Here is a 24,799-nt window from a genome sequence, read left to right as displayed (position 1 = left end):
AAAAAAAAAAAAAAAAAAAACACATGGTACAATAAATACTATCTCAGCTTCGCATCGAAGCTAAAATATATATAATTTTCTTTATTATTAGAGTATGACACATAGATTATTTATAAGAAATTCGTTTTTTAATGGTGTATTTTTGATAGAAATACAATTTTTTCAAATCAATAAATGTTTAAGACATTAGTTTATAAATAATTTTTATATTCTTATTTATATTTGATAAATTTAAAAATTAGTGAATTTCAAACAAAAATATTTACAACATAATAAAAACCCTTTTTTGGGACATGCACTCACACACAAAATGATAATTTCATAATAACTCAAAAACTNCAATTTTTTCAAATCAATAAATGTTTAAGACATTAGTTTATAAATAATTTTTATATTCTTATTTATATGTGATAAATTTAAAAATTAGTGAATTTCAAACAAAAATATTTACAACATAATAAAAACCCTTTTTTGGGACATGCATTCACACACAAAATGATAATTTCATAATAACTCAAAAACTGTTCTTCTTTTGTCATTTTTTATCTCATTTTCAAAGTAGGCACAAGACTACAAAAATAATGACTATTAGATGTTATAGGTCACCAAATTATTTTTTATTTGTTAACTAGTGTAATTATTAAGAGTTATCAATAGTAACTATAAATCAACTAATATTTTTTTAGCTTATCAAAGAAGAGCAAGAATTACAAACGTTAACACAATCATTAGCTAAATAAATTTGTATATAATCCTTTTAAGATATGTGATTTATAAAATATTAAATATATTAGCTTATTGTAATTTTTTAATGTGAATCTTTAATTATTATTTTTTATTTAATGTTATGTGTATATAAAAATTAAATTATTATTAATTCTTTGTACTTAAATGTGAGTTAAATAATGAATAACTATAGTTAATATATTTATCTATGCATTTAAAAATTAAATATTCTGTATTTTTTTATAAAATTTTAAGTTACTCTTTTTTTATTTTGTATTGAGTCTAATTATATATAGTTATTGTTTTAAAACTTTAAAACTTGTAACTTCTTACTTTTTATAATTGGACACATTTTTTCTTATCTCAAATGTATAGACATATCTGTCTCAAGTACTCTTGAGGCTTTTAGTGAATTTCTTGTTATTAAACTTTTATTTTGCAGTTGAAGTTTTTTAAGTTTAACTTTAAGGAAGTTGAAAAACTATGTTTTACATATTAAGAACCTAAGTATTTGAAAATATCTTTAGTTTTTGTCAGTAAAATATTACTATAACATAGACAAATTAATGTAAAAATTTAGAATCAACATAGTCGAAATGGTTAAATATTATTATAAAACTTTTTAGAAAAGAGCATCCTTTAAATAAATTTTATTCTTGTTTATCTATGTGATTTTGGAAATTTTTCAGTTATAGTGATATTATCTTTGCTTTTTGAACGTTAAATTACAGTAATAGTTTTATCAATAAAAAAAATTAATGTAATAATCGAAATAATATTTTTGATTCCTTTAAATTCTAATCAAATTATTGACATTTTTAATGATTTGAACAATTAACAGTCTTATTGTGGGAATCTATGACACGCATGTAGTAGTTAGTTAAGATTTTAAAATATATATTGTATGTCATAGATATTCGGAAGGATTTGTCTCAGATATATTAATGTTACACAAATTTAATGTAGCACGTACGATGGTAAGTGATAAATCGCATTATATTTTTTATCCATTACGTGTTAGAATTGTGAACAACATAGAGTAATCAGGATTTTACTTCCAAGAATACTTTCGTCTATACTTCTGTTTTAGATGGCGTTGTACATATATATATACGTATAACGTTAAAAATAATTTTGATTGTGAAACTAATAAATCTATTTATAAAATAAATAAGATAGTAGATATTAAAAAAAAGTAATATTTAAATTTGTGTTATGTTGAATTTAAATATAAGATCTTTGAAAATCAATCACGTTTTAAACTTTTTTACTCGAAACCATCTGACATGAGAGCAAACAAGTCAATTATAGCAAAGTTCCTCGAGAGAACTAATTTTTAGACAATAAAATATAGACCAAATGGGCTGTATTATATTGTCTATCTACTGATGACAGTAGAGACACACTTTGAATTTTTAACACTACATATCGCTAGTTCTATTTTCACGTTGGTAATGACATTATTACTTTCATTTTAAATTCCATGGGCAGGACTTCTGTTTATTATTGAGTTTCCTTAGAAATTGTCAATCTGGTATTTTCAAATTTAATAATTTCTAGGCTATTTCCTAGATTGGAGTAAGTAAGCGACATGCGGTGGGTCGTCTTGTAAACTTTGTGAAAAAAAAAACACTACATGCGGCTAAAACTATATTATATAAAATGTACATAACTGCATGGTATATATAGTGAAAATGCAGCAGGCGATTTAAATATAGAACGTGTGGAGCACGGCAAATATCATTGGTGTGAGAGTTTGTACTGTGCGTGTAGTGAGTGGAGACGTCGCCTGTAGCCGAGGGATCCGGTCGGACTCTACTTGTTTGTATGTACAAGTGCGAGTGCCGACTTCGTCTTATATGACAGCCACGCGATTTTTCCCAAATGTTCATGTCGATTTCGTTTTTATTTTTTATTTAGTTATAAGAAAGTATGCACTTTTCACGGTTCGGTTGATCATTTAATTCACGACATGTAATCGATTAAAGTGCTGTGTAACGAGTTTTATGTGTAGTTCTTTCGAATTAAAAACTTCAATAAAACTAATTTTATTTAATATTGTCAGTATAAGTACGTAATTTTTAATTTTATTTTTAACTTAAATGATATTGTAAACAAAAGGCTCAGATTGATGAAATTCTTTAGGATAGAACTTTTTCAGATATGTTTTAATAGAAAACTTTCTTACCTTTAAAAATAGTTTTTGATAGTTTGAAATCAATTTTTATACTTCAATCGTGAATACTTTTAAAATTGGTAAACTAGTTGACTAATAAATTAGTACTATCATCGTAAATACTTTCATTCTTGGAATATTTGCATTGAATTCACAACTAGAGGGTAATGTACTCTAAAATTAAGATTATTCAAACTATTCATTATAACATCGTTCAAATTTATCAATTTATTTATTGAATTGGTGTGATAACAGGATATCCAATAAAGGCGTAGGACAAACCGCGTTTAAATATCGAAATATAAGTAGATAAGAATTTAAAGAGAATAAGTAAAAATAACTATTAAGAAATTAGATAATGAACTAGATAATTAAATTATAAAGTTTTCCGTCAAAGCGTAGTTTGCATAGGTGCTCCCAAAAACTCTTAAGTGGTGGTGGCTTAGACCCCTCTAATTCTGTATTAGTCTTGCAAAAATTATGAAAATTACATGTTAATTAACTTATATAAATATTTTTAAGGAAGAGAGAAATTAAACTAGCATTTCGTTCAAATTGCGCCTATGCAAAGAAAAACTTGTAAATGAGTTGAATTTTTGGGGGTTCTCTACCCCCAAAAATTCAACTCAAAAAAATGTGGTAAAAAAGCTTTCCGACACGTCTATTACCTAAAATTATAAAATAGAGTATAATGAGATTACATCCCCCCACAAAAAAATTTCCCAAGTTACACCTATGCTTGAAAATCATCGATTCAATAATTATAATGTTCATCGTTTCATAATTTTGCTATATTTTATATTATTTTTCATAAGTTTAATACAAAACGTATGTTACAGAAATGTGTATTTTATAAAATTAAGTTATAAAATTTAATTTTCAGAAAATTTTGTTTGATACATTTAATTACTCAAATCTCCATTCATACTAAAAGCAATAGTGGTCAACGTGTTTGGGGGAATCAACCCATTGCAATTTTTTTATTTGTAAACAATTTGGAGTGTGGAATTGTGTATTGAAAACCCGTCCAGTAGAAAATTATACATACACCCTTATTATTATATTTTTGACTTGGAATAGATTTAATAAGAGAAATTCCATTTAATTTCTAGTAAATTTTGCTACTTTTCCACATGAAAAAAATTTTATTTTCACCTTATTGTCTTCTATTTATTTACGCTACTACAGTTATTACCTTACATTATGTAAAATTCATTAAAGTTATGTAAAATTTAATGGAACCAATCTTTATTATTGTATACAATAAAAAAATATACATTTAAAAAAATAATTATAAATGTTTTATTTTTAAAAAATGTAACCAAACATTTGTTTACTTACTTTTATTATAATTATTGCACTTATAAATATTCATTTGCGCTATTGATTCTTTAGATATACATATCTACAAAATAAAATCCTAGTCTCAAATTAATTTGATGGATAATGTTATACTGGGTAGTTCTTTACACTTAATAATACATAAATTACTTAAAACATTTATATTTATAATTAAATTCAACAAATCAACACATTTATTATTTGAAACGATAAATTTTTAATTAATTTGCTCAAACCTAGTTAAATGAATCTTCTAATTTTCAAAAGCATTTCAGAAAAGTATTTTCTAATGCAGAATATATTTTTTCAGGGCTGTTCTCGGCGGGATAGCCTACGGGGGTTCTATTTGGTATTTATAAATGAATCATACAATATATGCCTAATTTATTTATGTTTTACCAAACCTGTCGTTCTCGTATGTTTTCACATTGGGAAGTATACAGGTTGAAAATGATCAAAACCATTAAGTCATTCTATCGTTCAAAAACGTTGTTTTGGCACGACAAAGATAAACGTTTATTAAGATAATTCTGTCAACGTTTTATACGTGTCTTGAGGGATTACCGTCGGTTTGTTGTTTTTATAGTTAGTCGGTATGGTTTTTGATGTGGTTAATATTTAACTAATGCCAACACTCATTTTGGAGTTGGTCGACTAGATAAATCATTAAATATTAACCGACTCAAAAATTTGTGTCTGTATTAATAAAAATTGCAAGTTATGGAATCAATGAAACAGTAAACCTTTATAGTAAAANCAATATTTAACTAATGCCAACACTCATTTTGGAGTTGGTCGACTAGATAAATCATTAAATATTTAACCGACTCAAAAATTTGTGTCTGTATTAATAAAAATTGCAAGTTATGGAATCAATGAAACAGTAAACCTTTATAGTAAAAATTGTATTGGAAAATGGAAAGAGCATATGAAGGTTGATTTATTCGCTTTACTGTCTTCTTTATGTACGAAACCAAAGCTATAGCAAAACGTCGCCAGGTCGATATAAAAAAATGGCTTCGTATTTTTTTACGACATGGGGAACTGGAATATTATATTCTTAGGTTCTTTCACTTGTGTCTTTATATATTGTGCACGCAAGTGTTTTAATCCCGTTAATCGCGTCACCGACTTAGTCTGGAATCCGTTTAATATACATTACATATAATGTAGTATTTAGTGTGCGTTTAATTTACTAATAAATTTCTTATTTTTATTGTTTATCACTGTATGACACCCTTAATTAAGTGAGCTCGTTACTGATTTTTTTAAATTATAATTCTTTATTAAAATGTTTAAAATTAGGTAACAGTAGTTAATTTGAGGAAGTCTCTCACATAAATATAAATTAATTTAAATGTGTATAAATATACTTAATCATTGTCATCTCCTTAACCTCTATTCAACTATTTGGTGTCGGCTCTATCGTACTATTTGACTGGATTTTATATCTGCTGTTGACCTGACGCAACCTCATTATGTCTGAGGGACCTAGTATCGAAAACGAATCGTGTATCACAGTTTAAGTTCCTGTACGGTCACCCATCCAAGAACAAACAGTACTATAAATATATATCATGTCATAATGTAAATATGTGTAATGAAAAAATCCCTCTTTTAGGTATTATAAAGTGAAATTTCCATTGTTATTACATATCTAAATTTTTCTATGCATGTTCTTTTCATTATCTTAAAAAATAATTTGTTGATTGACAATTTGAATGATGAATGATATTTAAAATTGAAAGTTACGAACCAGAAAATAAGATGAGAACATTAGACAAATTTGGATTCAATTGAAATAACATATGTTCTTAATATGCCATGGCTATATTTACCGTGAACACGTTTATTTATGTAAAATCAATCTTCTTTACATGTCGGCTTTTTTTATTTATGCATGACCCAATATCATGACGAATCGAACTAAATATATTTAGTAACACATAATAATAAAAGTGTAGGTAATTGTCTTAATCGTATCACTTTTTAACTAAGACTAGTTTTAATTTTTTTAATAGTTAATTTTAAACTATTTTAAGTTTCCTTAGAGTTTTTAATATGCAATAATTTTTAGAATATTAGTGTGATAAATCTTATTAGTACTGATTTGGTTGAATTATAAAAACCTATAATATAAATTGTTGTAATTGTTGGATTTCTAATGTATGTATATGGTCAGTGTTGAATCCTAGTCCTACAATTTAGCTGTTTTTGAAAACTATAGCAAAAGAGAAGGAACAGAAAAGTTTTTTTTAAAAATTATGAAACACAGGATATTATTAATTTTTGAAAAGAAAAAATTGTATTAAGTTTTATATTTTAAAAGCTATTAGTCTTAGTTGAACGATAACTCTGTAAAAGGTATAATTAAAGTTATAATAAAGGTAAAACTCTTAGGAAACACTATTTCTATACTAAAATAGTATTTAAAACAGTAAAAAAATTAAATTTGCTATATTATTTTATTATAAGTGACTGTTTGAAGTTAAAGATATTACTTTTATATTAAGAGATGACATGATATATTGAATAAATATCAATTTTTTAGTCGTTTAATAAACAATAGTCAATAAATACAAATCAGATAGATTTAATAATCTAATTATTTTTGGATTTGAATACTTAAACAAATATTTTTTTAAATAAGCAATGATTATAATTTTTAATGGGTTTTACAAAGAACGAGAAATATTTACAATATAAACGTCAACAGTAATGTAACACCTTTGTGATAAAATTATAAATTTCTAAGATTAATTTCAAGCTCATAATTGTAACATCATAATGAATTACTGTAATTTTTATCTATCGGCTCTAAATCCTATTATATGAAATATTTTATCTATTCTATTTTCTTACACATACGTCACATGATGAGATTGAGCTCCCAGTTTTTTTCATCATAGTGTCAATTTATCATATTACACGAGTTGTGTCAAAATGTAATTATAGAAAATCTACTAACTAGAATATATTTATAAAGCCTATGAGTAATAAAACAAACTATTTATATGTTGTCAGTTGCATGTAAAAGGGTTTTTTTTAAGATGAATCACAAAAGCTTTATCAATACAAATGCTTTTTTGTTAGTAGAATCGTGAAGTAAAACGTTCATTATTTACCTTAAGGCCTTAGCCTCCTTTATATTTACCTTTTTTTTCTACAACTGTTTATCAATAATATTAGGAATTATAATTTAAAAGTTAATTTTAATTTAAATCATAACTCATAATATTGTATAACATATAATTAAAATTATTTAAAATATTTTATTTCTATTATGTGTAATTGTTATTGTTTTTACTGTAAAATAGTTTTTATTTTTGAAAACTCATTAATAATACTTAAACACTTTTAGAATAAACTTTTCAAGAGTATATCAATAAATAAACTTTTTGAAACGCTGTTAAATGTTTTATTATATCCACAAAGATAATATTAATTCTAATCACTATGCTCTCAAAATGATGAGTGAATATTTTTTTATGTTGTATCTTATTAATTTTTCAAAAGATCATGTTATATATATAAAAAAAAATAAGTTAGCTTCCACAAATCTAGAAATAAATCTCTAGTTATTCTAATTTTAGCCTGTCTTACATAACGTCGTCGGGCTTTATTCAAGTTTCGTAAAATTCGTAATTAAATTTGTTCATTACAAAAAAGTTATATATTTTATGGAAATCTAACGGACACAACTCATTTTACAAATTTACAACTACTATTCTGACTATATAAATGAATTATTTTTAAATTAATGTTATTTTTTCATAGGATTCTGCAATTGGTGTAAGCATCACTTGCAATAAGTGTAATGGATATGATCGGTAGCTGACACCCCGCGCGGCTGGAATGCGGGACTTACGGATGGGAAGTCCCGCCGTCCCGGTACGCTATGCTTGACGTGTTCCGGGGCCTAAAGAGCCTGGTGAAAATCAGTCACGTGCACATTGACTCTCCTGTATTTCGGCTACACTATAGCCTGACGGTGATGCTGCTGTCCGCTTTTAGCTTAATCGTGACAACCCGTCAGTATGTAGGCAACCCCATAGACTGCGTGCACACCAAAGACATACCCGAAGACGTGTTGAACACATATTGTTGGATACACTCCACGTACACAATCAAAGAGGCATTCAAGAAGAAGGTGGGCGTTAACGTTCCCTACCCGGGTGTTGACAACACAAGAGGCAAGTTCGGCGATCGCAAAACCTATGGGTACTACCAATGGGTGTGTTTTTGTTTGTTTTTCCAGGTAAATAACTATTACATCTCAACATATACTATCTTGTGTAAACGATTTAAAAGGATAATTTTGGCTCTAAATTAGTTATTATTTTATGTATATTGTAATTAGTTATTACCAACACGTCTATGGAAAGCTTTCTGGTTATTAATCAGAAAAAACTGTCGGATAGTAATTTAAGCAGAGGACGTAGGGTGCATCGTCCTTCTACCTCTACAAGTGTTTTACGGAGTGTCTTCTTTGTCTCCTCAACGTGTTTGTACCATTTAAACTCTTGAATGTACGTGTTACTTGTAACTAAGATTTACTGATATTTGTGAGATTTCCAATTGGGTGCATTGAAAGGGTTGTATTAAAAAATACATTATGCCAGTTGAAAAATAAACGTTCTATTTGGTATTTAAATGTCTTGTAATAAGGTAATTTACCTTATTTCTCTATTTTTCTTGTAATATCAATGTATATGACGTCACTTCTATTTTAAAAAATAGAAAAATTATTGTATGTTTATTGAATTTTGATTTAAAATATTACAAAAACGATGGGTAAAATTGTGTGAACAGTTTACTGTCCAAGAAATTACATGTTTTTTCCTAAATTACTATAGATAAATAACGTCATAAATAAGAAGCGTTTTAAAAACTTAATTTCATGACAAAACTACTTTCTTTTCGAACCAAATTGATCTATAATTTTCTTCTAATTATTGACTTTGATATTTGATTTTAAAGATAGGTACGTTTGACTTCTTTCGATAATATGCGAGAAAAATCTCAAAAATTAATTTTTTACTAAAACGTGCATTGAATAAGTTAAAAAAATATGGTTAGATCACTAGAAGGTTGCAATTTTAAATTAAATGAAAGTTACTATGAGTAGGATCACATTAATGAAGGTACAAAAGAAACTTTGTTTGAGGCGCTATAATATCATTTCTTTTTTTTTTCGGAGGGGGTATAAAAGAAGTGACAAATTTAAACGACTTAAAACGACTCTGATGATAGACAAATATGGTTGTTCTCTAAAATTGTAAATGTATTTTTATTTCTTAGACAATACGCTTAATACAAATAATTAAAGAGCTGATCATTTTTACTTTTCTAAAAGGATAAGACCATTGATTGTCATTGTTAGTTCCTTGCAGAACAGAATTTTCGACATTATAAGTACGCATTGATATAAATGTAATTCATATATTAATTTAACATATAATATAAATTCTGTAAACTTAATTTCTTCTTGAACAAATATTTTGACCATTTCATAAAGTTTATGATCGATGGACTTAATAATTATGTCATATAATTATCTGTCACTCACCTAGTGATACTTAAATTAATCATACAATAAGTACAATTTTGAAATTTATAGCTGATGAGTTATAGTATTCCTACGATGCATTTGAAACTGAGAGTAGTTTGAGAATACGTAATTTTATAATATAGTGTAACTAGTTTAAATATAGTCTATGGAATACTTTGTACATTATGTCGGCAGTGTTGGTCAATAAAAAATACAAATAAACTTCTGGTAAAAAACCAAAGGAACCCGACCGCACATAAGTAAACACATAAAACGTGTACCAGTCTGTAGTACCTACACAACTGATGAGACCAATCGCACTAAAGTCAAAACGGTCGTAAATCGTGAGAGGACTCCAAGCATAATAATAATATTGTTATTAGTATCATTACAAATACGGCCTAAGTAAATGTTATTTTTTCATTCCGTCCGAAACAATAATTTTTTACGAATAGAATGGTGCAATGAAATAGACTGACTCCAATCATTAGAGTTTATTAGGAGATAACTATAGGTATTTAATTTTACCATATTACATCATAATGTGTGGCCTATAGTTATTTTTAAAGGCGCAATGCTAAAAGAAACCGATTTAATGTAAAAATTTTCTATGAAAAATTATTTTGTATTTTATTTAAAAATTGATTAATATATGTATATAAATATCGAAAAATTGCTATTGATTATATTTTGTTTAGAGAAAAGCGTACACTCCTTATGACGTTCTTAGGACGGCTCTTTGTCTATGAAATACACTTAATTAGTATATCACACATTAGTTACTTTGACTATTTGTTTTACTCTTTGAGGATACTGAAAAATCAAAGTGGCAAATTTGATTAAAATGTTGAACTCTATTTTTTAGATTTACTCATATGCTTGAAATTTAATTGCCTAATTGATATTCTAAAGTTTTTCTTCAGATGGATTACTGCATTATAATATTTTTTCGGTAATGTTAAATATGCCTGTAATTCTATTAAATCATTTTCTAATTAATACATTTAGAACATGTTCAATTTTTAAGCTTAAATATTGAAAAACTTTTCTAGATCGATTAGACTGTATAGTATAATTTTTTGTTTTGGTAATATTTTTACAGTTTTTATTAAAGTTTGTGATTATCTAAAAATCAATTGATTAATAATTTTACAAATTATTAATTTGTTTACTCAACTCATATAATTTTTTTTTTTATTTATTTAATAATTTTACAAGTTATTTTACTATACTAAGTCATTTTTTTATGTTATAATCATTTTTTTTTCAACATAGTTAAACTCATATACATATGTATATACTATATACAGATATTTATGAGTTTTTGTGACATTTCAGCTGAAATTATTCCTTTAAATTAATATTATATTAGTCTGTTCATTCATTTATCGACAAGTTAAATATTTTTTTTTGGCATCTATCAACTCATATATTTAAGGTTTCATGAAATTAACTTAATTAAATTAAAAAATTTCATTTAATTTATCCAGTATAAAAGTTCGCCTAGTACTTAGTAAAAACTAAGGAGAGTTTAAGAGGTTTATGCCCCTTAACACATCTTTAATCACTTCAAAATTGACGAGATCTCATGATTATTAAACATAGACAGAAAAATTTTTTTATATATAAAGTATAAAGCTCCTCTTGAAAATTTATAGCAATAGTTCTGTTTTTCATAATAAATTTCTATAGAAAATCATTAATTTTATTTATGAAATTATCATATAGATGCTCATTTTTGTGGTTTCTTAAATTCAAATAGTGTTATTTTTTGTTCAGATTTTTTAAGTAACAATAAAAATAACGATATATAGTGAATGGAAATCGAACGTGGTTTGAACACCTGAAAATGATAATAGCACGTGCAAAGTTTTAAAACAACACACTGTAATAGGCGAAACGTGTGAACCATTTGGCCGCCAGCCATGAAGAACACCGCATGGTCCGGTGAAAAAAAAACTTTCCCTGGGGTCATTATTGTTCACTCCCTTCGTGTATATTAGTCTTTTTTATTTTTTATTATATTCGTTTTTAGCGGTTTGTGCGTCGATTATGTCTAAAAATATCGTTCTCAGCTCCTAAATATGTGATGCGCGCTCTCATCCATCGGGTGTTACTAGATATTTGTGTTTTTTATTCTTCTCCAACCCAATACATTTCAGGATAAATACATTTTTAGTTATGCCATAAATATTAGAGTTGAGTATAAAAAGTAGTGAAAAAAATATTTGCTTAAGGTTCATAATGCAGAAATAAATAATAGACGAATATTTGATTGAATATATTAAGTATTATATTAAATTGTACATATTCTAATAAATGTAATTTACAAGCAAATCGTCAGCTTCGATGCAAAACTTTATAAGTTGAGCAAAGATATAACTTGGTACCTATCAATGTGATTCAAACAAAATTTATAAATGTATAAATATTATAACGGGCCCTATTTATTAGTCATAATTTGAAAATAAACTCGTTTTTTCGTTAAATTTTCGCTTTTGTAAAGTAACAATAATTGTTACTTTAATAGCAATGTGAATAATTATTATTGACCTTGTTATGTTACAAAATCAATGGTCCGACCAAAAGCCTAAATAAAATTGTAAATAATTATCAAATTATCATTATTTTCACCGTATTTATAAAATTTAATGAAAGCGACTTATGAGATGATATTTAGAATCAGTAGATGGCGTGACTGTAAGGCACAGACTGTAATTTAATCGTGTCGTACTCAAAGTACTAAATTAATTTTATTGTCTATTATGTTATTTTGAGCTAAAAAACAAATATCGACTTGATATATTTTCTATATTTTTATCCATAAATTAGCTATAATTTTGATATTTTAAACAAATTTTAAGATCACAGTACAAATTTTAATTTTTTGTAACTAGCTTTATTTTTTAAGAACTCTATTTTTCAAGTCTTTTTATTTTATTTTGTACTTTGTATAATTTCTTTGTAAATTTTAAAATGCATTAATTTAAAACGTTGTCAGTAATAGTTAATTAGCCGATGATGGATATTTTATTTTTCGTACACGTTTAAATTCTCTTCTCGTTTCTAATAGAGCTGACATATAATACTGAGACCTAATATATTTAAGTTATTTTAAGAAACATGTACGTATATCAGCGTATGTTCGGCCGTTAGCAAATTATTTATAAATGAGTTATTTGTGTTAGATTGACTTAGTAATAGTACAGAGGCTAGTCAGTTTTATTTGTATTTCTAATAAATAACTAAGTACATAGTGTATACGCTTTCAATGGAACAAAGTGTTGACGCTTACTTTTATAGACTGTATCATTACATTTTTCTTAAAGCTGAAACGAAGACGTCTGACGGCAATTGAGACTTTAACGAATTAAAAGAATTTATATTTATTTAACTTATAGAGAATGATTACCTGTACAACAAAACTCTGATAGCTTGAGCAATACAGTGTTGTTATCCTTATTATTTCAACGATAAGCATTTTTATATGTTTATCAGCCACATTTAAGCTTTGAAAAAAGAAAAAGGTTTGGTATCGACGAGAATTAAAATTATAATTCTAAAATTTTTTAATAGCTGAGATGAGAATATAATTTTAAATTTGCAAACAATAATTTATTTTATTCAACAATATAAGTATTTTGACCATTAAGGTTATTGAAATGTAAAGTTTCGAAAAAATATAATAAGTATTATTGTGCATCTTTAACCAAAATCTAATTAAGTTATTAGAATAGTTTTAATTTCCTTTTGGTTTTGTACAGTACATTTAGTCGACTAATTGTGTGTTGAACATTTCCATATAAAAGAATGGTTTCTTTTTGAAAAACAAGTAGAAATAAAAATCTCTTTTCTAGCCAATTACTAATGTTATCCATTCTTGGCTATGTCAATATTCACTTTATAGTCGGGTTATTTTTTTTAACAATGTATTAATATCGTATTTGATTCTATTTATAAATATATATATATATATGTTTTCATTGTATAACCATACAAAATAAAAAATACTAAAGTTAATTTTTGATCGTTGAATACTATATCTTTACGGATAATTCTATTATAGTTAAAGAAATTACTGGTTTATAATACATCTTTTTTTTTTTTTGAGATTCAGTTTGATATAGATCGGGTTAGGTTACAACGATAAATCGATTTTTGATTGTGGTTTAAATTATTATTTTTTTAATATAATTTTTTTTATTTAACCTAGGGGTTCAAAGTTATTAGTAAATATATTATCTTTGTACATTACTGTTTCAGATAGTCAGTAGTAGCATATGCTTTTCGAAATACTCGTTCACTCGTCTCCGTCACTAGGACATTTTATATTAATAATACAGAATGATTGTATAAGCGATACAATATCTTTAGTAATCTATAATATAATATAAATTTTTCTTTTCAGAAGTTAACAGTATAATTTTAATTAAAGTTTGTTTGTACGACAGTGTACAAATTAGAAATATAAATATCACCCCTTAAGTAATTAGTATCTATCATAAATTTTTATCCAATAAAGTAAAGCTATTTATTTTTTAGCAAAATATTATTTGGCTGGATAACATTTCATGATATCGTTAATTTTATTATAAAGCAATTTTAATTTTTAAGTTTAATTTAATTAAATTTAATGAAAATAATTGTTTCATACTAATGATAATGACCACGGGGCATAGACGGACATTTGGTTGAATTTTTGAGGAGGTTAGAAAAAGTGTTAGCAATATAACTGCAGGGGCTTCACTCCCGCGTTCCCTATAAGTCATACAATAATATTTCATCAATATTAATTCATAATAGAATGAATGATTGTAATAATAATTTTTATTTCAATAAAACATATCTATGTCAATTTCAGTAGTTTTAATAAATACTGAAAAATTTCTCCATGATTATAAATAAAAATACTGAGCCATAAACAAGTATACTATCTGTAGTATACTTAAACTGAATGTCTTAAACAAACAACAAAAATCGTAGAAATTCTGACCCGATGTGCACTTATGACATGGAGGGTTTAATGTGGTGGAATAACTTCATTCGTGTTCGACTACCACAAGAAACTATTTATTATCTCTAAAACTAGTTGTTCTTACTTGTAATAGTTTCAAAATTATTCTATTACGTCATCATTGTTAAATTCTTGCAGCTATTTTTTCCAAAACGAAACGAAAAACAATTGTTAACTGTTAGAATACATTTACTTTATATTTTTATACTATACTTGTAAATTACACATACACGTTCATAAAAATATATTATAAGTTTAAAAAAAATTGAGGGCAATAATTCACTGATTACTATTGAGTTTTAAATTTGAATAAGTATATTTACTGTAATAATATTTTAACCTCCTACTGCAGTTTCAACTATAATTTTCATTGGCTTTCTGACTACAAGTAGTTAATTAAAATTTGACAAGTATCAATTGTCATTTAGTCAGTGATTTGTAATAAAGTAATTTTTTTCTGTCAATAAAAATTCCCTAAAAGTTACACTGGACAGACATCTTTAACAGGTGTATGCCATTTGGTTTATTTAAATGTAGTTACAGTACAACAAACTTCAGGTATTTAATAAAAAATAATACGAGAAAGTAAAATGTTGGAATCAAGATATCATTTTATAATATCTAAAATTAAAATTATGTCTATATAGTATTGATAATATTAAGTTCCATTAGAAAAAAATAATCTCACCTTATTTTATATATGTTTAAAATTTAACTGATATTAACACCGTATAAGAATTCTCAATATTTTATATGAATTTATTTTAAAAAGTTTAATAATCACTTATTATAGATCAGTCAATATATTAATTGGTACGGGTACTAGTTAAATATATTAATTACATGATGAATTCGAAATTTAAAGTCGAAATAATTATAATATCTATTAATCTGAGTAGTGCAAAAAAAAAAAATCATTTATATCCTTATATAACGTTTAATATGAATTAATAAATTTTATTGTTCATAAAAACATTGTTTTTAAGTGGGGTACATGAAAAAAGGGAAATTTAAGTTTATTAGCTTAGTTAAAATTGGTATTATTATAAACAAATTATTCTATTCATATAGTTGTAAATAAGTTATACACGTATAACATTTTAATTGATAAGACAATATTTATTACTCCATTAAAAGTTATGAACAGCGTTTTAATTTGTAAAATCTTTTTCGTTATTAATTAAATTGTTTATAATTATTGCATCTAAATATATATAATTATTTTGACAAAAGTACATTTAGACAAGTGTTGGCATACAATGTATGTTTTGGTTTATCAAAAATATGATGTCAGGCTGTTTTTTTAATTAATTTAACAGAACCATACGACAGTAACTTAAAAAAACATTTCTAATTAAGATATATTTGACCAAATAGAAGCAGAACTGACTAATTTTCGCTCAACCGTTGACAGACACCCGTCAGATGCATTTATCATTTTGAAGTATAATTTGGACGCCTTTTTTACAGTTTTTTCTTGCAGCCTCGTAAATCACTCAATTTTTAACAAAAAAAAAAAACTTTAAGCAAATTTTTGGTTGATGCACAAATCACAATGTACCTGATAAGTTGCCAAAACTACGACAATAGAGCCAACAAAAATATAAAATTACTTCTAATTATATCTAATATACAGGCCAATAAAAGTTTTTACTGTGTATATTATTACATTTTAGAATATATGTCTACTTTATGTATACTAGAAAATTTGTGATGTATGTGATATGTATAAATCTAGAATTTTATGATAAATCACTACTATATAAATCTTAATAGTTACATATTAACGTTATTGCTTACACTGTTCTGTGTATCGATATATTTTTTTTAATAACAAATGTTTTGTCTATTTGATTTTTGTCTTGTTACCAAGACCTTGTTTTGCATGCTCATAAATTGTTTTTGTTGTCTGCAGGCAATACTATTTTACACGCCCAGGTGGCTTTGGAAACATTGGGAAGGCGGCAAGATCCGGGCACTCATGATGGACTTGGACGTGGCAATATGTACAGAAGCGGAAAAAAAACAGAAAAAAAAGATTCTACTCGACTATCTGTGGGAGAACCTGAGATATCACAACTGGTGGACGTATAGGTATTACCTGTGCGAAATATTGGCGTTGTTGAACGTTGTGGGTAAGTATAACGATCGCTTGAACAAGAACAGCGTAGGTTTTTTACTATCCCAGCAGCCCACGGTAATATTCATGCGAAATTTTAAAAATTTAATATAAAAAATGTTTTTATGATAAAACTTATTAAAAATAATATCGTTCAACAATAACTTTCTCAAAAATATTGTTTTCACTTTTTTAATCCTACAGTTCTATGACTTGTAAAGTTAAAACATCCAAATCAATCTCTTATGTGAATTAATAAAAAAGTTTTAAGTACAAAATTAATCAAGTTAAAAGAAAAGCATTACAAATAAATTAATATTTAACTAAATCTAGGTAGCTTTAAAATAATGAAAACACATGATTGAGTTAAAAAATTATTTAGAAAAGAATACTAACAGATGATGCCTGTTTTAAATCATATAAATAATGAGTATTATAGTGTATGGTATGATATCCTTTATCTTAATCATAATGGAAGTTGAGTAATAATCAAAATTCCATTAGTAAATGCTTTGTTGCTAATCAAGAACCGTTTGAGTTGATGAAACAAATAGTATATCTATAGGTGTTTGTAATATTTGTATTATGCAAAATTCGAGTACAAAACTGTTATAGTTCATATACTCAAGAAGTGGGTTTTTCATTTTTTTTTGCATATGAATATTTGTGGTTTGAATTTTCAAAATTATATATACATTTTATTATGTGAAAAAATTGTTGTTATAATTTCATTATTTTAAGTTGATAAAAATATATATTTATAATTAATCCATTACAATTTTTTGTTATTTAAAATAAACAATATATGCGTTTTAAAATAGATAAGAAATTTTAGAGTATGTTACTAATAGTAATTTTGGCTTTGCTATCATCTATAGTTATTTTAATATATTAAATAGTTTAAGACAAATTATAAAACAGTATATCATTTTAATTGGAATCATTCATAGTTGTTATTTGTCATACTACTAATGGGTTATAACTATTACTCTATTTACTAATAAATTCTAGTAAAAAATATTTTTTTCTGTGCTGTCTAAAATGTTGTTGTACTTAAGTGTTGACAAAATTTAATGATCATTTAATTTGTTCGATGACAGGGCAAATGTTTTTGATGAACCGCTTCTTCGACGGTGCTTTTTTAACTTTCGGTATAGACGTCATTCGATTTTTGGAAAGTGACCAGGAAGATCGCATAGATCCTATGATATATATTTTTCCGAGGATGACCAAATGCATATTCCACAAATTTGGGGTTTCTGGTGAAGTTGAAACTCACGATTCGATATGCATACTCCCTTTGAACGCAGTCAACGAGAAGATATATGTGTTCCTGTGGTTTTGGTTTATGATCCTTGGTTTTTTGTCAGCAGCTGTATTAGTTTACAGGTGTGTATAGATTTAATAATACCTTTGATAATGACCATGATGAGATTTAAGTTGTAAGATTATATGGAGATTATTTTATTAACATAAAATGCAAAGAAAAAGTATTTAATACCAGATAATACTGCTAGGGTACAGTCGCACCAGATTATTTTACACAATTGTTCTAACAATCGGTTGACTACAATGTTACAAATGTACAATTTTACATATAATCCATTTTATAAAAATAAATAATGTTATTTAGGTTTATTAAAATGTAATTTAAACATTAAAATTCACTTTTGAAATATATTTCAAAAGCGATTTCGTTAAAATATATGGACGATATTTTGTAAATGTACAAAATTAGATTTGTGGTGGTTTATATGTTTAACCTCAATCCGTTCTAGTTTTATACACAACAGTTTGTCATGAATAATCGTTAAAATACAAAGTGAAAAGAAATAATTGAACTGCTATGATTTAGTTGCATTTTTACTGATACACCCGAATTAGTGTAAGTATTATTATTTACAACTGTAAACGCCTGTTAGTTTTTTTTGAAAGTTAAACATCTGAATAATACATATATTGAATTCTTAGCTTTTATATACTTATATATGAACAATTCATGACAAATAAAATATAGTGAAAATGTATAAAACTGAGTACAAAATTGTCATATTTAAGGAAACACATTTATCTAAACATAAATTTTTATCTTTTTTAAGTTAAAAAATATACATGAATTCAATTTTTTTCCCTAGAAACTGCACGTACCATAATTATGAATAATAATTTCAATTATTATATAGGCCGACAAATGTTTATTTTATATCTATTTTAGAAACGTTGGTTTTGAGGTGTAAAACATAGTTTGTAGATATAGAAGTATTTTTATTAAACTTACAATAATATTATTACTTTGACTGCTAATTTAAAATTATTTGAAAAATATTTGGTTTGCGTGATTCCAGTACAACGTACAACATTTGAATATATTTCTATTCGATTATTATTGAATGACTATGTCGATATTTTTTCAATTACCCTGCAAATGTAAAAATTATCAATTCAATTAAATCTTTGATAAGGTTAAGTCAAGGACGTAGNCAGTTATTACCCTGCAAATGTAAAAATTATCAATTCAATTAAATCTTTGATAAGGTTAAGTCAAGGACGTAGACGTTTTGTGAATTTTTATGATAACGTGTACGCGAAATTTGCAATCGTCGTATAAAGTATTAGATGTTTAAGGAACATCGTAAGTTATGAATATAATCGTAGTCGTAAAGTTACTTTGATTTTTACTAAAAAAACCTTTCAACTCGTACTTAAATCGTGACTTGTGGTTAATGCAATTACATTTGTTTGAAACTAATTCAAAAAATATTTACAACCGGTATAATATTTTCATTATTTTGTTATTTTTACTATTTGACTTCATATCGACTCATAACGCTGGTGTTTTTTTTCTCATTAGGTTGATCATCATAGTGTCACCACGAATGCGCGTGTATCTGTTCTGCGTGCGGTTTCGGCTCATCAAGCGGCAAGCCATTGGGAACATCGTTCGCAGGTCCAAGTTGGGCGACTGGATGTTATTGTACGTGCTCGGTGACAACATCGACTGTGTCATATTCAGAGACGTAGTCCACGACTTGTCACACAGACTGGACGCGTATAACAACAAGAACTCAACGGTACGGACGGTTGATGCGTGAAGACTGATTTATTATGCTCAATTCAGTAATAAAACATAATATTGGTTAGTACTTAGCAATCGCATTAGACGATTGTGGAACTACATTAAACTGCACACTCGCTGCCATCATTTTTTAAATTATATACATGACAGCTGTACTTAAAATAGTGCCTGTGGAAATTTGATTGACTCAATAATACTACGAAACTACAAATCCCCTCAATTATAAGTAATGCATATATTAACAGAGAACTGGTTTCCGTGAACTTTGTTTCTAATTATTTTTTGCTCGTATGTTATAATTTAATGCGTTATAGGAAAAAAAAATGTATTGTTTGACCGTGTTTTTCCGCTGGGTACCTCCGTCATGTGTAATTTTCTTTTATTTCCGCCAATTTGTTTGTTTATTTTATTCAGTGAACTACAGGTATAAGGTTTTGCTTTTTATTTTGTTAAAAAATGAAAACGAAAAAAAATAATTGTTGATTTGACTGAAACGGGCTAATTATTTATAGGGGCTATGGTTTTATTGCTCTACATTTACTCAACTACATTTTGTTCGCCTGACCGAATGACCGTGATCGATGAATTGTATCTCATTAGTATTATTAGGGCGTCCACAACTAATTAACATTTTACAGCGATTAATTAACAATTGCATCAAGGTCTAATTGCATTAAATCTACATTAGGTTTTAATATTAATTAGAACTTTCTTTAAGACTATAAGTTATTACGATCAATTGCCTTACTTAAGAAAATATGTGTAAAAACGTAAGGTAATAACTTGAAAAAATGAGTTTTTAAAAATCTTTTTAACATTTTTTCGCGTCTCACGGTAATCATACGATTAGTTTGTCACAAAGAATTCAATTATTTTTCCATGTCTGAGCTGTATGGGTTCGGTTTAATAAGTACATCTACGTTGATTACGATTTGTACAATAGATGTGTGTAAAATGTCACGGTTTGCAAATAATATATGGCATTTTTTTGCATTCCCATTTTTGGCCGTCTGTGTGAAATTTTGTTCCAATAAACCGTGCCCAGAATTCAAAAATAGGCTACTCAAAGTATTTTCTTTTAGAAAATCAGTTTTCAACGTCCGGAAAGACAGACACCTTTATAGTCTTGAGCAACTGTTGTCAGACATAATCGAAATCCGAGTAAATCTATCTGGCTTGAACATGACGATTTTCAGTCAGGCATGTTTGAAATTGGAAGAATTTTTGGAACATTCGAGTGATTATCTGGAGACTGTCCAATGTAATAAGATTGTTTATAGCTAAATGACACAAAGAAAAATGATAAAATATTGTTTCTATTAGATATAGAAATTGGAATAAATATAATAAGATATCTTCATAAGAAACCAACGAGTACATACGTTTTTAATTGATAACGCAAAACTTTAAAATACATAAAATCGATTTTGTTACTGTCTACCGCCAAAATAATTAAAATAATTTTATTTAAAAATACGTTTAAAATTGTGTGTCCGCTTTAGCGCTATATTGTCTTAAATTAGTTGTGCTACGATTTAATCGAAGGTTCCTCACGTATAGTTCCCTTATTGCAAAGCAGAGATATTTTTATTTTTGTAAAATTAGAGTGTCAATCTTGACGGTTGCCACCGTGTTATCAATTTTATCATTGTGCTTAATCATTACAAGTTATTTGTCGTGTTTTTCATTTCTCTCCTACTGTTGGAACATCGTCAACGACATTTTCGTTTTTATTTGATAAACACAAATGCGGAAGAAAACTTTGGCACGCAAATCAACGAGATAAGGTGATTTTACGTTTCCGGAGTAAATTCAGTTCATTAACACGTTTTAAACGTCAGCTTTTTTCTGGCCGACAGTAATAAATTTGACAAGTAATGTTTTTAGGGTTTAACATTATCTTAATCATATGAAATACTAGTTTAAAGATTACCGTGACACATTTCTCTCGTGTTTATAAAACATATTAAAAATGTTTGTTTCTTAACGATAGTTTTTGATGTGGTCGAAATAATAGGAACAGTTTAAGAGGATCTTTTCAACATTTTAATTGGTTATACCAAGTTCCGTACAACTTTGACATCGTTCCATTATATTACGTAAAATATTAGTAATAAATTCCTTTAACAAGTTCACCATCTTCGATAATTATATTGCTTTTTGCTGCAGTTAAATCGTTTTGGTTTTATTTGTGAACGTATTAAGTTAAAGTCATTCGATGTATCAAGGTTTATCTTTTCTTTTACTACCAGTCGTTATTAAAAATACCTTCATTGTCCACCTTGGGTGCGCCCTGTACATGGTATGTTTAGAGTATAGTTTTATTTATATTATAAGTATGAGATTTATTATAGCGGACTTGAAGTTAATGCACCATCATATATAATAATAAAAAATACAAGCTAAGTGGCGACGGTTAGATGAGACTAATTCTGGGAACGGGCATTTTTATGCATTTTTGTGATTAAGTGACTTTATTATCCAGCTGTAATAACGTTCTTTGTAGGCCGTATGAGAGTTATTTCAAAACGGAATGCATCACAAACAAATTGCATTAAATTTATTGGTTGTTAAGCTAAAAGCATTCATTTTATAAGGTTAAATCAGTAGCATATGATGTACTTTGCAATTGAGTGGGAGATTTTTGATTGTGACACGGCAATCATTATACTCGAAGAATTCTGTCTTTTTTTTTTTTGCTTCATTCTTTTTTCGTTTAAAAATTCTGTAAAATAATTAAAAGTTCTCGCGGGGAACAGTTTTCATTAGACATCATGTTTATATAATCGTCTTATTTATTTATATTTTCATATAGTTTACAAGAATAAAAACACGAAGAGTACATCGATGTACGACTGCATTGTGTGCCACCTAAATTTACTTTTGGCTGAGTTTCAACAATAATCGTGTTCGATATGACGGTGAAGTTACTTTATTGTGTGTACATTCAATATGGACTATTAAACAAGTTTTATATTCTGGAATATTTCACGTTCGATCATATAAATGTCATGGTTTTGTAATGTTTTTTTAAACATTTTTCTACTTTCAATTATTGTTCCGCAATGCTCTACTTGAGTTTAACATATAATGTAAAATAATTGTTGTACTTAACTACGCTCCAGTTATTCATTACAATTATATGTTAATTAAGTGAGCTTTTCATGAAATATTGCATTGGTCAGTTTGTAATACAATTATTCACCCGTAGATATGCACGTCGTATTTATACGGATTAAATCGTAGTTAAGTCATTAATTAATGCCTACACTGTTGAGCTATTGGGATTTGTGTTCAGATCGAAAGTCGGTCAAACAATGTACGCATATTGAGTTGTATGCAATGAGCGACTGTAGTTGTTGTTTAAAAAAAACTTGGCAAATTAAAAGTCTCATTGTTGATTATATCTTTGCATGCTGTTTACTTTATGCGACGCGTCCTTGCTCGCAGTGGTGCACTGAGATTGTTGATCAAAGTTACCAAGGAACCAGTACGGCCAAGAGTCTGGACTCTGTAGCACAAGATCCTACGGCAGCGTACCTAGTTTGTCTGGAGTATGCGACCTCGAAAAAGGAAAAGTGATTTTAATGACTGTATTGCAGAACTCATCTGCTTAGAATTTATCGAATTCATTCGTTAGTGACGGTATTAAAAAAATAAATGCTTGAATTACACAAGGCATTACGCGTATTTTTTTATTCGCTGTATAGTGCGCGGAATAAAAATCCGATTGCAAATGCGTTAGTGAAATGTGTAGATATTTATTGCATCCACGAGAATTTATTGTTATAAAATACAACAATTATACGATGAAACGTGGAATAGTCCTGAGAGATAATAAAAACATTACGTTACACTAACCAATAACGTTGAAACATATTGATATATTCACATTTGATGTTACACTCAAGTCTTAAAATTAAATTATAATTTTTTTTTAGTTACAGGGTAGTAAACAACTGCTTACTCCAAACAAGTGGATATAATTATTGGTCCAGCGTTGTTGACATGTCACTTCCGTAAATAAAACTGAATACTTTTTAAAAAAATTGAATAGATGTTGACTCTATGCGAGTCCAATGACGATGAATATAAAATAAATGTATTGTAATTTTGTATTGTTAAGTTAATTAAGAATTAAAAAAGCAATACAGCTTTATGGATAATACTTAAGTTCCATTGATTTTATAATGTATTATAATTTAATACCATTATAGTTATTGTTACAATACTATTTTGGTGAATAAACAAACATAGAAAATGTTATGTACTGGCAACTATGAATTGTGTTCACACGAGATCATTTCTTTTGGTCTTAATAATTTTTTTAACTCAGTCAAAGCTTTTTATTGTTTACAATAATTGTTTTTATTGCGCTCCAAACGTTGGACTAGTCGCATTATTTTTTTATTTATTGTAAGCTGAATGCTGCCAAAATATAATGATTTTAATAGAAAAGATCAAGAAGTTTGTTATACATGTAATGAATTTTAATTGACTAATGGTTATTNCAGTCAAAGCTTTTTATTGTTTACAATAATTGTTTTTATTGCGCTCCAAACGTTGGACTAGTCGCATTATTTTTTTTATTTATTGTAAGCTGAAAGCTGCCAAAATATAATGATTTTAATAGAAAAGATCAAGAAGTTTGTTATACATGTAATGAATTTTAATTGACTAATGGTTATTTAATGATTTATTATTAATATTGTTGTAACTTAGTAAATTTTATTGTTAAATACCGACTGATTTTTTTCTTGAAAAATGGTAATGCTTTTTTGGACTTAAGTATAAAC

The 24,799-nt window shown here is 26.9% G+C and overlaps 2 protein-coding genes and 1 long non-coding RNA gene across 6 annotated transcripts in view; 2 read left to right on the top strand and 1 right to left on the bottom strand.

Moving 5' to 3' along the window:
• Positions 1-812, top strand: part of LOC126902940 (uncharacterized) — a 5,254-nt gene extending 4,442 nt beyond the window's left edge. For all 3 annotated transcript variants that reach the window (XM_050680752.1, XM_050680742.1, XM_050680733.1), the window contains one exon: positions 687-812. In XM_050680752.1, coding sequence (XP_050536709.1) covers positions 687-740 — 54 coding nt within the window. In that variant the 3' untranslated portion in view covers positions 741-812. The remainder of the gene's footprint in view (positions 1-686) is intronic.
• A 1,683-nt stretch (positions 813-2,495) lies between these two features.
• LOC126902932 (innexin shaking-B) lies at positions 2,496-24,501 on the top strand. 2 transcript variants are annotated; one of them, XM_050680700.1, is made up of 6 exons: positions 2,496-2,796; positions 8,021-8,501; positions 16,724-16,943; positions 18,028-18,316; positions 19,779-19,998; positions 23,945-24,501. In XM_050680700.1, the coding sequence occupies exons 2-6, from the start codon at positions 8,142-8,144 to the stop codon at positions 23,987-23,989; spliced, it is 1,134 nt and encodes a 377-aa protein (XP_050536657.1). In that variant the 5' UTR covers positions 2,496-2,796; positions 8,021-8,141; the 3' UTR covers positions 23,990-24,501. The 2 variants fall into 2 exon arrangements, with proteins under 2 accessions (XP_050536657.1, XP_050536668.1); XM_050680711.1 differs by having other exon boundaries at positions 19,779-20,063.
• Positions 18,050-19,810, bottom strand: LOC126902935 (uncharacterized). The gene is made up of 2 exons (XR_007703378.1): positions 19,730-19,810; positions 18,050-19,346 (listed from the first exon to the last, which is right to left on the bottom strand). It is a non-coding gene; the product is annotated as an uncharacterized LOC126902935 (long non-coding RNA).
• Positions 24,502-24,799: the final 298 nt, after the last annotated feature.

Source organism: Daktulosphaira vitifoliae, unplaced genomic scaffold (genome assembly GCF_025091365.1).
Source record: "Daktulosphaira vitifoliae isolate Bord-2020 unplaced genomic scaffold, ASM2509136v1 Scaffold_1, whole genome shotgun sequence".
Lineage (NCBI taxonomy): Eukaryota > Metazoa > Arthropoda > Insecta > Hemiptera > Phylloxeridae > Daktulosphaira > Daktulosphaira vitifoliae.
Note: the sequence above shows the minus strand (reverse complement) of the source record. Positions and strands in the feature narration are given on the sequence as shown.

Coding starts and splice junctions, on each gene's coding strand:
- LOC126902932 (XM_050680700.1), top strand. CDS start 8,142: ATGCTTGACGTGTTCCGGGGCCTAAAGAGCCTGGTGAAAATCAGTCAC. Junction 8,502..16,723: donor GTTTTTGTTTGTTTTTCCAG/GTAAATAACTAT, acceptor TGTTGTCTGCAG/GCAATACTATTTTACACGCC. Junction 16,944..18,027: donor GGCGTTGTTGAACGTTGTGG/GTAAGTATAACG, acceptor GTTCGATGACAG/GGCAAATGTTTTTGATGAAC.